The sequence below is a fragment of the Oratosquilla oratoria genome, chromosome 15 (assembly GCF_046742065.1).
Source record: "Oratosquilla oratoria isolate Oo_2021 chromosome 15, ASM4674206v1, whole genome shotgun sequence".
Lineage (NCBI taxonomy): Eukaryota > Metazoa > Arthropoda > Malacostraca > Stomatopoda > Squillidae > Oratosquilla > Oratosquilla oratoria.
The window spans coordinates 61,717,998-61,733,453 of NC_134791.1; the positions used below are offsets into that span (position 1 = coordinate 61,717,998).

General features: G+C 37.4%; 1 protein-coding gene across 4 annotated transcripts in view; it reads right to left on the reverse strand.

Moving 5' to 3' along the window:
* Positions 1 to 15,456, reverse strand: part of ProRS-m (prolyl-tRNA synthetase 2-like protein, mitochondrial) — a 72,763-nt gene that overhangs the window by 9,686 nt on the left and 47,621 nt on the right. For 3 of the 4 annotated variants that reach the window (XM_076198951.1, XM_076198948.1, XM_076198950.1), the window contains 2 exons: positions 5,982 to 6,172; positions 5,408 to 5,623 (listed from right to left, as the gene is read on the reverse strand). In XM_076198951.1, the coding sequence (XP_076055066.1) occupies positions 5,408 to 5,623; positions 5,982 to 6,172 (407 nt within the window). The remainder of the gene's footprint in view (positions 1 to 5,407; positions 5,624 to 5,981; positions 6,173 to 15,456) is intronic. The other variant, XM_076198949.1, reaches the window with a different exon arrangement.

Here is a 15,456-nt window from a genome sequence, read left to right on the forward strand (position 1 = left end):
AACTCTTGACTGCTCTCAACAGCTTTCCTCCCATCCCATATATCTGCAAAACCTCTCATAGTACCTTCCTGTCTACCCTGTCATAACCCTTTTTCAAATCCATAAAGGCCCAAAAAATATCCTTACCTTTTCCTTAAGCTTTCTCACATATCTGCCTTACCACAAAAATCTGATCTATGCAACCCCTACCTGTCCTAAACCCACACTGTTCTTCATTAATTATTCCCACTGTTCCTCTCCTAATCTTCTCAATCAAAACCCTCCCAACTACATTCAACAAACTGATCCCCCTGAAACTACTACACTCACACTTGTCCCCTTTACCCTTGTAAAGTGGAACTATACAGGCACTCCTCCACTCCTATAGCACTCTACCCTCCCTTAGACAAACATAAAATAGCCTCACCAGTCAATCCACCTTCACTGTACCTCCCTTTTTTGGACAATCCACATGATACCCATCCAACTCAGTTGCCTTACCTGCTCTTATCATTTTAATAACTGCTTTCAGCTCATCTTTCCTTATTTCTCTTCCATTCTCCTCATTTGTCACTGTCATTTTCTTAGCACTTCCCACTGCAACTAACTTTCCCTATCCTCCTTCACATTGAGCAGCTCCCTAAAATACTCTACATATATATATATATATATATATATATAAGGTTAGCACAATTTCTTATATATGTATGCTCCTTTTCTTTCTCAAAAGCAGTTTACTCTAAGCACCTCTCTACCTTTTGTCCTTTTCCCCTTTCTCCATCTATCCTCCACTCTTTACTTACCTTCCACCAAAAATTATCTGATATTCCTCCACCATCTCCCCTAAGAACATGTACATCCAAAACTTCCACTCCATCACATGTTTACTTATCTCTTCACTTACTAGTATAGCCACCCCTTCTCTTCCTTGTCCTCTCTTCACTCCTGAAACCCTCATAACTACACTACCAAACTCAAATTCACCCCTCCCTTTCAACTTAAGTTTCACTCAGTGCCAACACATCCATCTTTCTTCTCACAAATGTACTGCATATATCTTCCCTTTTACTCTCATCTGTACCACATCCATGCACATTAAAAGACCCAAACCTTAAGGTTGGAAAACTCCTCCCAGACCCTATTATGCCTCTGCTTCTTTTTTAGAAATGACCCCTATGGGGCTATAGAAAGTAGGGTGTCTAGTCCTATTCCCATCCCGTTTTTATTGCCTTTTAAGAGTCAAGTGGGAACACTTGGTGGCAGTATTCTTCTCCCCATCACAAGGTTTAGAAAAAAAAAAAAAAAACATGAACATTCAGAGAAGTGGTACAGGCCAGTAATAAGAGGGACAGTTGCAGCATAATAAAGTATCATCACATCTCTATGAATAGAGATTTCCTTTATCACAAACAAAATAATGTGTTGCTCTGGTCTATAGGGATGGCCCATATAGACACTAAAGTATCAGCTGCATGTTACTGAGCAGTTTTTAACCCTACAATAACATGCAGCCAATACCCCAGTATGGTCATCAAACAATATAAAAAAAATAATAACTATTGGGCCAGCATAATCTACATGTAGTCTGCTCCATGCTTTTTCAGTTTCTGGCCAGGATAACAACATATGTAGAACTCTGAAAGTTTTCAAAAACAAAATCACATGACTTTGTCACTTCAAATAGATCCTGGTCTAATTTAGGCCACCATATCCAATTACGTACTTCAGCCTAATACCATTGTGTCCTTTATTTAGTTGTCCCAACACTACTCCATGAATTCTGCTGGAATAACTACATGATTACAATACAACAAAACATTGTTATACACGCTTAACTCTGCTTTTACAGTAGCAAACTCAGACACCATAAGATCATCAATCCATCCAAATTTTACATACATAATCACATTATTTAGAACTGGGTCTGAGTGGAACATCCATTTATTAGCATCAAAAGAAATATCTTGTTAACCTGAAGTTTATACAACATGAACATATTCATTTGCATTTATGGGTATCTGCTTACCTCTACCAAATAAACCAAGCAAAGGTTTATGGTCAGCTCTGATCACAAATTTATGACCCTATAAGAAATATCTAAATGTTGAAACTACACTGACCAAAGCTAAAGCTTCTTTGTCCACCTAAGAGTAATCTAACTCTGCTGCTGACAGCTTCTTTCTAGCAAAGTACACTGGTTTCTCATATCCATTTTCTTCTTGCATTAAAACACAACCTACACCAACTGATGATATATCTACTTCAACAAATACTGGATTGTCACTATCAAAATTTGCAAACAAGTTGGACTTCAATAACTCAGCTTTGACCCTGATGAAAGCATTTGCTTCTCCTTTAGACCAAATAACTTTGCTTTTTTCAATAAATTGTACAAAAGAGAAAGAGCACTAGAAAAGTTTGGTACATACCTACTGTAATAAGTACTCATCCCTAAAATCATTTTACTTCATTTACAGACCTAGAAGACACTTCAAGAATAGCTGCCAACTTCTTGGGTGAAGGTTTAATTCCATCTCCAAAAATTACATAGCCTAAATATTCTAATTTATCAGTATTCAAAACATTTTTCATCTTATTATAGGTACACGGTGTTTCTAGAGTTCTCTCCAAACCCTTTCTAGTCTTACATTGTGTTTTTCCTGAGTTTTACCTACTACAGAAACTTAATAAAAAAAAATGCAATCACTCCATCAATTTTCCCCAGCCATTGTGATACAAACTGTTGGAAAATAGTGAGTGATGATGATAGTCCAAAAGGAAGTCTTTTATATCTAAATGAACCCTTTGGTGTATTAGTTACCAACAACTTCTGGCTTTCATCATCCACTGGCAATTGTAAATAAGCATCTTTTGAACCAATCTTGGGGAAAAAAAAAAAAAAAAAAAAAAAAAAATCTGCGCTACAACAAAAATCTTCTCAGTCTTAGGGAAAGGGTATTTGTCACATGTATTATTTCCATTCAGATATTGAAAGTCAATATATTCCCATTGATTTCTTGTCAGCTTTTAAAACAGGAACTATTGGTGCTGTCCAATCACTAAAATTCACTCTATGACCCCGTCAGATACTAATTTGTCTGACACTTCAACCAATTTGAAATACTCCCTCACTACAATATGTGCTTTCTGAAATCTGGGCATAGCACCATCTTTCAGATGAACTTTAGCTACCAAGTTTGATACAGGTAAACTTGGATCTGTAACAAAATTTTCCAGTTGAGATTGAACATCCAATACATTACTCAACCTATGACAACTTTCATCCAAACCTGTTCATTTCATACCAATCTTAGGCATCATATCTTTCCCACATAAGTTGTTCTTTACATTTTCTACCACATAAAAACAATGCCTGGTGCTAAAATCATTACATGTGACAGATGCTATAATTTTTCCTATAACTGTTATATCAGTATTCTATATGTCCTTAACAGTTTATTACATTACTGTACTGGTAATCTCAACCATTGAACATAATCATAACCTAGAGTTGAAACTCCAGCACCTCTACATCAAAAGGAAGTGATATTTCATCACAATATCCCATGATCTTGGTTTTAACATTAAGGACTTTATTTTCTTTTACTTTACCTCCACTGTCTCTCAAACAACTGTTTATCACTATTTTCTGGTAAACTTTCACCATCCTTGGCCAGCACATTTACTTTTTACTTATTCTCCCACTTTTCCTTTGAAATTTTTGTAAATCACTACTCTGATGCTGAGAACCCATAGCCAATTTAACCTACAAACACATTTCAGATGTCCCTTCTTATTACAAATAGAACACACTAAGTGAGAGAATCTACATTTGGCACTTAGATTAGGGTATCCACAATGTTTACATTTTAAACCTCTTTTCTAAAGAGATATCATTACTATGTAAAATATCAACCTCTGCAGATAAGCTTACTTTTTTGGGGGAGAAAGCTTTTTCACATATCAGTAATCTTTCAAGAGCATCTGTAGAAATTTTTGTAAATCCAAATTTTCCGCTGCCAAATTAGGAAAATGCACTTCCCCATCTATAGCCATGAACAGTTGATCTCTAACTCGACTGTCAAAAACATCTCCCAAATTACACTCTTTAGCAAGGGATTTTAAATCTGCATACAATCTTTGCAAAGTTTCACCACTGTGTTTCTTCCTTTGCTGAAATTTAATCAATGCATGGTGGTAAGAAGGTTTTGCATCATAATGCATTTTCAAAACTTTGTACAATGTCTTTTCACTCCACCTCATGTGGTAGTTAAAGGATCTGAGGGACATGCCAAAATGCTGTACATCTCTGTTCCTAAAGATACTAGCAATGCATTCATTTTCTTATTCTCATAACTTATATCTGTATGAGAAAAATGTGCTTCCAACACGGACAACCAGACCTCCAATTTTATCTTCTTTGGATCAAAAGGATCAATCCTCCCATGAGCACTGGAAGCTATATTTAAGTTAAATCAATCTAACAATTCTTCAATTATAGTCAAAATCCACTGGTAGTCTATCATGAAACAATCAAAACTGAAATTCTCCTACCAGATAAACATGAGGTATACAACTTACCAGCAATCTATACAAAATCTGTTTCTTTGATGATTTCCTCTTTTATAAGAACAAAAATACAGGCCAAAACCTCAACACTGCTACAAGGCACCTCCAAGTTTCTTTTCTTTTTACCTCATTGCCATTGTAATAAAATACAATGAATATAACAACTCAAGGTTTTTATTAGTGGCAGCCTGCTTAGCTCCACAGTAAAACAAACAATAACATCAATCATATAAAAAATATAGAACTTTTGCAAAACAGAATTGAATCCTACAAAGGCATTAGGAAACCAGAAAAGAACAAATGACATTATCTAACGAAAACACCAATGTATCACACAAGCAAAATATGACTGACCACCAAACACCCTAACTCATAAAACCTCTAAAAGCTTTAGCCCTATTTAAAAAAAAATCCCTCCCAAGAGAAGTAAAAATCTTACTTGCACAAATGCAATTAGGTCACCATCCAGCACTAAAACTATACTAACACAGAACAGATTTAGCCACAGAAACAAACTGCCCCAGATGCAGCCATCACACACAGGGCACGAAACACTTCATCTTGCACTGTCACAACCTACCCATACCCACACAACAATATTTCTCCCTTGAGTGATTTATGGGTCAATCTAGAGGCTGTTTCAAGTTACCTAAATCTGCAGGAGAGATCTGGGAAAATGGATGAATTGATTGATGCAATCCCTCTCTAACTTTATAGCCTTCATCTTTATCATTCATTAGCTTTTGAAGTTACTCTATGAATGTATATATATCAATTTCTATTCACTACAATCTACAAAGACTACTTTGTTTATTCTAACTTATCCATATATTCTTGATTATAGTTTATGAATACTTACTTTTGGTCCAATAATACACACTTTATAGGGTGCAAAAGCAAGTGGCCACTTCATCTGGGCCTTTGTAGATAGAACTTCAACTGCAGCAGCAAGTAGTCTGGAAACACCAATACCGTAGCATCCCATATGTAATGGTTGTGGTTTGCCTTGCAAGTCCTGATAAAAGGCACCCATAGGTTCAGAGTATTTTCTTCCAAGCAGAAAGGTATGCCCTACCTGTAATATAAATACCTCTAAACTATAGTATTTTCACTACGTGATTATGATAACATGTTTTATTCAAAATAATGATATCCATCAATCTGTCAGGAACTTTTATTTTAGTAATTTTTTTCTTATCACTACCAGATGATTCTATTCAGCTATGGGAGGCTTTCTTTGATCCAGTACTGAGTAAAAAAAATATTACAATTAATCCCTTATTATACAGTGTGACTATTATTTTGGTCTTCTCTGTCACAACAATTTGTTTTAAGTATACCTTCTAAGTAAATTGCTAAATTTGTTCTCCAAGATAATCTCCAATCCTTTTATTTTCACTTTCATTCATTTAAAGAACAATGCATTTGCAAACCTCAATGCCCATGACTTTTTTCAAGACCCCTCCACATGTATGGCAATTCATTTGGCTATCCTCAGTGATGAGTTCAGAATTGGTTCCTTCTCCACAACTCTGGCAGATCCACAGAATGTCTTCACCAATGTCCGCATGGAAATGATATTCATGAGATACACTTCCTCCTATATTGCCACATGCCCCTGCCACTGAAAGTAATAAAAAGTTTCTTTATATTACCTAAATGTTAATTTGTTCGACATTGTATATCAAGGTTGGGAGCCCAGGTATCTGCTCTTTGTGGCCACACCTGTATATGGAGGTTAGGTATTTTAGAAATATAGTACTCTGATCAATGGGTATTGGTGTGTCTTGCATCCAGTAAAGCTGTGGGTCTCCTCTAACCTTGAAACACTTGAGGAGAGAGAGAGGAAGAGAGAGAGAGAGAGAGAGAGAGAGAGAGAGAGAGAGAGAGAGAGAGAGAGAGAGAGAGAGAGAGAGAGAGAGAGAGAGAGAGAAAAAAAAAAAAAAATCTAATCATCAAATCCTTACCAGAATGAATTATGTGCAATCCTGGTGGCTATGGCTGATTCCTCAGGGCTACAGATCTCCAGCATGAGAAAACCAGGGCAATAAACTGATTAATTGTACACAAACTCCTTTGGTATGTGAACTAGGATCATAATTGGAAGCATGATGGTCTTGTATCTTCCAGGTGATAGGTTCAAGCCCTGTACTTCCCTCTAATTCTTAACAGTGACTTTTACCTGCCCCAACAGTCCCAGCATGCAGGGCAAAGATGATAATTTTGGTTATAGTTATGTAGTGTGATCTCCACCACCTGTGGAGGTGGGATAAGAAAGCCACCACTATGTTCTTGTGCATATTGCAGAAGACAACTAAATGGATCAAAGTGGGGGAGGGGGGTTAGGAATATCCCTATCTTAATTTGTCCTGCAAAAACTCCAGGCAAAAGAGGGTCTAGGAGGAAGACTCCAACATGAATGCGAGTAATTGGGTCATTTAATGTGTGTGGAGTGTGGAACAAGCTAGAAGAAAAAGGAAGAGAATAGTTGTGAGAAAAAATATGGATGTGTCAACAATGAGTGAAACTATATTAAGAAATGATGGGTTTGAGTTTGGTAGTGTGAATGGTAGTGTTGAGAGTGGAAAGAAAACAAGAGAGGAAAGGAGTGGCTCTGTTGGTAAATGATGAAATGTTGTCATGTATGTCATGGTATACTTCAAATTGTGTGTCAAAAGAATGACAAAAATAGCTCGGATATAGAAATAATTCATACACTAAAAGAAGGTTGTCAGTCACAGATATACTCCAAGACAAGGGCTTCAAATCCCGCACCATCACCCCAGGATACAAAACAAAAGGATGTAGGGTTTTTGTGCCGACAGCAGCTCTGAGGGTGCATGGATAAAGATGGCACCCAGAAGTAGTGCCAGTATGTTCACAATTGTAAAACCGAGTGGGTAGCTGGTAGGTAGCTGATAAATGTTTGTACACCTTCCTCATACATGAAATAAAAATGGGTTGAATATATGAGGACAGGCTAATACAATCTTGAATAAGTTCATCATGTCACTCATGCACACACACCTTCACCCTCACCCATATACATATATGTAGTATAAATAAAATAAAATAACTTTGTACTTCACCTTTGTTTCTCCTGGTGAAATTGTCCTATCTATGGCTGAATTGGGACTTTTGAATCAATCATGCCAGAACTGTGACAATGTGTGTGTTGTTGAATGGAAATATCATCAAAAACAATGTGGATGAAAATAAGGATAGATTAGGATACATGTCTTTTTGCGAGTGGGTATTTCAATCAATCATTTGCCATTGGTCTCTCTTGCAGAAGACTTACCTAGTTGTATCTTACAGGAAAGGGAGCTATGCTCATGGTGTCCTATCTCTGTATCTCACAGTATCTAAATTGTTCTTAAATTCATGTATGGTTTTTGCACACATTATCCTTTCATCCAGTTTGTTCCATACATCCATCACTCTGTGGGGAAAGCTGTTCATTTTCAGGTCTCTTCTATAACTCTTTTTTCCATGTCCTCTTGTATTTCTTGTATCCCATTTTAGTAAGTCTTCTCTATCAGGGACTTCCGTACCTCTCATGATTCTACAGATGATCAATAAGTCTCCTCTTTTTCTTCTTTGTTCGAGGGTCAGTAACCCAAGTTTTGACAGTCTCTCTTTGTATGACTGTTCTGAATGTGTGGGGGTCATCTTCGTAGTTCCTCTTTTAATTCTTTCAATTTTCCTTATATTCTTTTTGGTACTGGGTGACCATAGTGTTGCTGTGTACTCTAGCCTTGGTCTTATCAGTGTGACTAGTATTTTCTTCATCCAAGTAATTGCCACTTTTATTGACCTCAGCAAGTTGTAGGTTTCTCTGACAATTTTGTTTATCTGTTTATCAGGGGACATGTCCTTTGTGATGATTACTTCCAGGTCTTTTTCAAATCCCACCCTCTTTACTTCCTTTTCACCAATTTTATAGTCCTGATATCCTGTTTTTACTTTTTCCAAATTCCATTATACTATATTTCTTGATGATGAAGCCCACTTCCCACTTCTGACCCCATTCCCATATTTTGTTCAGATCTTTCTGCAGCGACTCAGTCTACTTCAGTGCTCACTTTCCTAAAAATTTTTGAGTCATCAGAGAAGAAGTTCATATAACTGTCCACACCCTCATCCATGTCATTCACATAAATAGCAAACATTATTGGAGAAAGTACCGATCCCTGTGAAACTCCACTAATCACTTCTTCCCAAGTAGAACCTTTATCTCTGAGCACTATTCTCATTTTTCTTCCATGCAGGAAATCCATCCATTCCAGAAATTTATCCTGTACCCCTCCTATGGTTTTCAGTTTTCCTAATAGTTTTCTATGTGTCACTTTATCAAAAACTTTTTGTAGATCTAGGAAAGCACAATCACCCCATCCATCCCTTTTCCTGTATTATATCTAGTAGTCTTGTGTAAAAGCAGATCAGATTTGTGGCACACTATCTTCCCTGTCTAAATCCAAACTGTCTTGGGTTAAGTATGTTGTTCTCCTCTAGATGTTTTGTCAATCAATTTTTGATAACTTTTTCACAAATTTTGGCTATATTACTTGTAAGGGAAACCAGTCTGTAATTTGTTGGATCTTCCTTGTTACCTCCTTTATATATTAGTAAGATGTTGGCTTTTTTCCAGTCTTCAGGTATTTTTCCTTCCTTAAGCGAACTTACTATATTGTATGTTTACCCTACCAATTCTTCTTTACATTCCTTTAGTATCCAGTGTGCAATTCCATCTAGGCAGTGCAATTTCCTGACATCAAGGCTTATTATTTGATCCATTATTTCAGCTCCTGTTGCTATTATTTTCCCCACAGGGGGGAGGGGGGTTCACTTCTTGCCCTTCATCCCACTGCCATATTTTTTCTCTGGTGAAAACCGATTTGAAATGTTTATTCATGACCTCAGCCATTTCTATACCTTCTGTGTACTTCATGTTCCCCTGGTGTAGTTTCTCTATTTCATACTTGTTTCTTTAATTTACCCTTCACATACCTAAAGAACAGTTTTAGTTGATCCTTTTTTCTATTATGTCTTTTTCATAATTTCTTTTTTCTTCCCTGCACATTTTCACATATTCATTCCTTTCATTGATATATATTAGCCACTTTCTGGGATTTTATCTTTTTTAATTTATTCCAAGTTTTTTTTTTTTCTTTTCTTGCACCTTGTTGCACTTTCTGTTACACCAGCACTTATTTTATTCCTTTTCCTGTTTTTGTTTTGGTACATTCACCCCTTCATTATAGATTTCCTTCAGAATCCTCAATTTTTCTTCCACTTGCATCTTTTTATAGTGAAATTTGTTCCAACTTGCTTCTTGAAAAAAATTCTAAAGTTTCAGGAAGTCTATTTTACTATATACCAGTATCTCTTTCCTCTATTTCTCATTTCTCTCCACATATATTTCTTCTTTTAGTTCTAGTTCAAGTAATATGTGGTCACTTTTCCCAACTGGTGTCTTGTATTCAATTCTATTTACAATTTCAGATTTTGACATAAAGAAAAAATCCAGTCTTGACTCTTCTTCATTATTTCTATATCTGATGTTTTCCTTTCCCCACTGTATCATTGTATTTTCCATAGTCATGTCAAATAATACATTTCCCCACAATTCCTCTCCACCTTTCAGTGATCTCTTCCCAACAGATTTCTTTACAGTTCAAGTCACCCATAAGTACCACATTTCCTTCATCTTTCAGCATCCCATTTAATGAAATCTTTGCATCTTCTAACATTTTACAGTAATCTCTCCAAAAACCTGTTTTTGGGGGCACATAAATCACCACATTCTCTTTTTCATATCTATATCTTCAACTCTTATCATGATCATTTCCACACTGTTCCCTCCATTTGTAACCTTTGTCACATTTAAATTTTTCTTAGCCAAGAACATGACTCCACCCTGTTTTTCCTCTCTATTTCTAAGCCAGTGATTATATAATCCATTTCCAACACTGTTAGGTGATAGTGGACCCCTTAATTTTGTCTCTACAATTGCCATTATGTCTGGTTTTGCTTCTGACAAGTAATCATTAAGCTCATTTAATCCTGAAATTAAACCATTTATATTAGTATAAGCCACTTTTAACTTTCATTTCCTTTTCTTGAAGATGCCATTTTCTCAGTCTCATGTCTAACACTCTCCAAAAGAACTTTTTCTTGGGCTCCGTTCTTTTCTCATTTTTTTTCTTTAGCTTCGTTTCTTAATGTCTTCTCTCTTTCCTCAAGGTTTATATCTCTTTTTATCCATATATCTTTATGGTACTCAGTATTACCTAACTTACTTGTCTTCTGCTGCCCTTTGTAACCTTAATTTGATCTTTAGGGGTCAATTACCTTCTTCTACATACCTTCCGATTGTATGCACTTCCTCTATTTCTTTTTCTAATTCTTGCTCTTTATCTTGTATTACTCTCTTAAAACATCTATTGCTAAATCTTTCCCTTCTTTTTCTCTCATGAATCTACTTTTTTCCTTTTAGACCAAATACTAATATACACTTCTTTTTTCTACAGCATCTCTCACCAAATTTTTCTTTTCTTTGACCACCTGAATGACTGTTTCCTTAGTTTTCTCTTGCATTTGTTGCTGAACAATTTCTTTAAAAGATGCCTTGTCTTTTTTGTGATCTTTCCATTGTTTCTTGAATTATATTTTTTCCTTTTCTATATTTTCTCCAATTTTTTCAGTCATTACCTTTATTTGTTCATTCACCTCTTTTATGATCATATTATTTGAGGTATCTTTGCTTTTCCTCATTTTCATGTTATACCTCAGCCAATTCTTTTTTAGGGCATTCATTTCCCAAATTGTTTCAGCATTTTCTTTCTTTAATTCACTAATATCTTTGTAATACACCTCATGTTGATCCCTGAGCATTGAGACAAATTCTATGAAAGCTCTCATTTCCCTATGTCTATATTTCTACTCAAGTTACCTCTTTCATACCAAAAGCCCAAAATAGTCCTTTCTTTGTAGTCTCATCTGGTCTATTTACAATTCTTTCCATTTTCTTTCAATATTCACTAATTTTCACTATATTAGCTTACCTCGGGCATCCATGAGCACTCCCTCTTCCCATTCAACACAACCCAGGTATCCTAATATTGCAACACTGATGAAAGGTCTTGTTTTTAATGCAGTCCTCAAGAGCACCAATTTTGTGTTGACTGACAACACCTGGGCAGCACCATAAGTCACTTAGGAAAGAAATATTGTGTTGTTATCTAAGGATTTTTAGTATGGGGCATTGTAGTATGAGGTGTACTGTGTCTTCAGTGTGGTGGTTGCATTTGGGGCAGATTGAATCTGTGGCCAGACCAGGGGCCGTATACACAAAACTTTTTTGTTAGCCTTAACAATCTCTGCTAGCTAACATAAAACTACTAAAAGTTATACACCAATGCTTATCTAACAACTGTTAGCTAGCAAACAGTTGTTTGTCAAGTACCGCTAAACAGCGCTGAAGTTAGCAGCTTATGAACATGTAAATGGACGTATTATCAAAAATTGCACACATACAACAGTGTTATTAATGCAGTTGTTCAGAATTTATTAATAAAGTATCATGATAGCACATAGATATCGTATGTATGGGTTTTTAGAAGTACTTATTAACCAACGACAGATATTTTTGGACGAAGGCGCATTGTACAGGCGGCCGTGCCACAGACAAATCTTCCGACAGAAGACTCAACAATTATTTCAGAGGACATAGACATGGCAGAAGAAACACAGAAAAAGAAAAGGAAGCCAAACTGGTCACAAGAGGAAACACTCCTCTTGATCAACGTGATTATGGAGAAAAAATAATTATAAATGGGCGATTCAAGCCAAGTTTAAACCACAAGGATAAGAGGGAGGCATGACAAAGCACGTTGATGCATGGTATTGTTTTCTGTTTACATATAAATGTTCATCGACACTTGGAGCCCCAATTCTAATGTTTGTGCCATCTATGGTACCCACAACACCGGGAAACCTACAGTCTTCCATGAACTCTGCTTGTTTTACTTGCACTTCTTGGCGAGTCAATAGGAATTTTACAAACTGAGTTACAATATCTGGTTCTGATAGTGCATCAATTGTTTGAGTAATGACACGGCTGATTGATGCTTGCGAGGTCCCAAATTCGTCACTGCTGCATTTTACCTGTGGCTAAATATCATAGGGTAATTGCCACCTTCGTCTCAGGACTCAGTGGTCGATTCCGTTCTGTTCGGGATTGAAGTTTGTCCCTCACTAAATCAGCCATTTTTATTATACCAGCACGGTTCATTCTGAAGCGTTTGATGAGTTCGTCGTCATTGTACTCGTTAAATATGTCCCGTCGCTGTCGATAAACTCGCAGTCATCTTTTTAGTTGTTGTTGCTCCACCATCTTCTCTACTAACAGGAACTTCTTAAGAGCTTAATAGTCCTCCTCAGCACTTTTAAGGCCCTAACAAGTTAGTGCTTAACAGCTAAATGTTAGCCTTAACAGGAATTTGTTACCCTTAACAGCTATTTGTTAGTGCTAACAAGTTTTGTGTATACGGCCCCTGGTGTGGGATTTTTTCTGCAGGTATTATATTTGGGGGTTGTTATTGGGGGTTGTTATTGGGCAGAAACATGGAACATAAGAGAGGAAGAGAGAGGGAGTTTGAATGTCTTTGAGATGAAATGTCTGAGAAGTATGATAGGGGTTACTAGGCTGGATAGAGTGAGAAATGAGGAGGTGAGAAGGAGAACAGGGGTGGAAAGGGAGTTGGGAGATAGGGTTGATGAAAGAGTAATAGGATGGTTTGGACACATGGAAAGAATGAGTGAAGAAATATTAGTAAAAGAGGTGTGGAAGGCAGAGGTGGAAGGAGTGAATATAAGGGGGCATCCTAGGATGAGATGGATGGATGGGGTAAAAGGGGCATTACAAAAGAGAGGAATGTCTGTTGAGGGAGGACAGGAGAGGACAGAAGATAGGGGTGAATGGAGAAGGGTTGTGTATAGATGATGTGGTGATGCATGAGGGGGAGTGGGTGGGGGATGGGGGGTGAGGAAGTATGCATGAGAAATTTGACGCAGCCCGAGGGGATTTCTCCCTGTCTTCTCCTTTTCTGCATGAGGGGACGGAGAGGGGGGGTTGCTGAATTAATGAAGTGGCCTTGCTGTGGATGTGCTGTGTCTTGCGACACTGCTTCTGACTCAGGGCAGTGGACAGGATGCAGGGATGACCCGTCATCCAGGAGGTGCCAAGATGAGAGGGAGGGGGGAGAGTGGAGGGGAGTGGAATATGTAGGGGATGGAATGGGTGGGAGTGGTTTCTATGCCTTTTTCTTTTTGGCTACCCTCCATGTAAGGGGGAAAAAGCCTTTGGTATATGTATGTATATATGTTATTGGAGTAATTATTGGATGGAGTAGTTATTGGACAGGAGGAAATAGAAGGAAGCATAGTGAGTGGTGGGATGAGGAAGCAAAGAAGATTATAGAAGAGAAGCAAGCATTCACAGATTGGTTACAAAATTGGACTAGAGAATCATATGAGAGGTTAAAAAAAAAAAAAAAAAAAAAAAAGAGAGAGAGAGAGAAGTAAAATATAAGATAAAGGAGGGAAAGAGGAGAGCAGATGTAAAATAGGGTAACAGTATGACAGAAAATTTTGAAAATAATAAAAAATGTTTTGGAAAGAAATTAAGAGAGGAAGAGGAGGTGAATCAAGTAGAGAAGAAAAGGTAGAAGGTGCAGATGGAGAGATGATAATGGAAGAGACAGCAATAAAAGGAAGATGGGCACATTATTTTAGGGAGTTGCTAATTTGAAGGAGGATAGGGAGGGAAAGGTAGTTGCAGTGGGTAGCGCTAAGAAAATGACCATGATGAGTGAGGAAAATGGAGGAGAAATAAGGAAAGATGAGGTGAAGGCAGTTGTTAAGATGATGAGAGCAGGTAAGGCACCTGGGTTGGATGGGTGTCATGCAGAATGTCTAAAAAGGGAGGTACAGTGATGGTGGACTGGCTGGTGAGGTTATTTAATGTTTGTTTAAGAGAGGGTAGAGTGCCAGAGGACTGGAGGAGTGCCTGTATAGTTCCACTTTATAAGGGAAAAGGGGACAAGTGTGAGTGTAGTAGTTTCATAGGGATAAGTTTGTTAAGTGTAGTTGGGAGGGCTTATGGGAGGGTTTTGACTGAGAGGATTACAAGAGGAACAGAGGGAGTAATTGGTGAGGAACAGTGTGGGATTAGGACAGGTAGGGGTTGTGTAGATCAGATTTTTCTGGTAATACAGATATGTGAAAAAGCTGTAGGAAAAGGTATGAACATTTTTGGGCCTTAATGAATTTGGAAAAGGTTTATGACAGGGTAGACAGGAAGGCACTGTGGGAGGTATTGCAGATATATGGGATAGGAGGAAAACTGTTAAGAGCAGCCAAGAGCTTTTACGAGAGTAGTAGAGCTTGTGTTAGAATCAGAAATGGAGAGAGTGAGTGGTTCGAGGTAAAGGTGGGCTTCATCAGGGATGTGTTATGTTGCCCAGGTTGTTCAATTTATACATAGATGGGGTGGTGCAAGAGAGGTTAATGCAAGGGTAATGGGTCGGGGATTGGAGGTGGTTAAAGGAATTGGAGAAAGGTGGAAGATAAGTCAGTTACTGGGATAGTTTGGGCAGCTGTGCGAAAGAAGGAAGTTGAAGATAAATGTGGGTAAAAGGTGGAGATGAGATGTACAAGGGGAGAAAGTGGCAGTAGACTGGAAGTGAGTATTAAGGAAGAGAGACTGGAGGAAGTGGATAGTACTTGGGTGCGAATGTGGCAGGAAAGGCAGAAGTGGAGGTGGAGGTAGAATGTAGATTGAGGGAAGCAAATAAATGCCTTGGGGGATTAACAAGTATAATGAAAAATATACATTTGAGAATG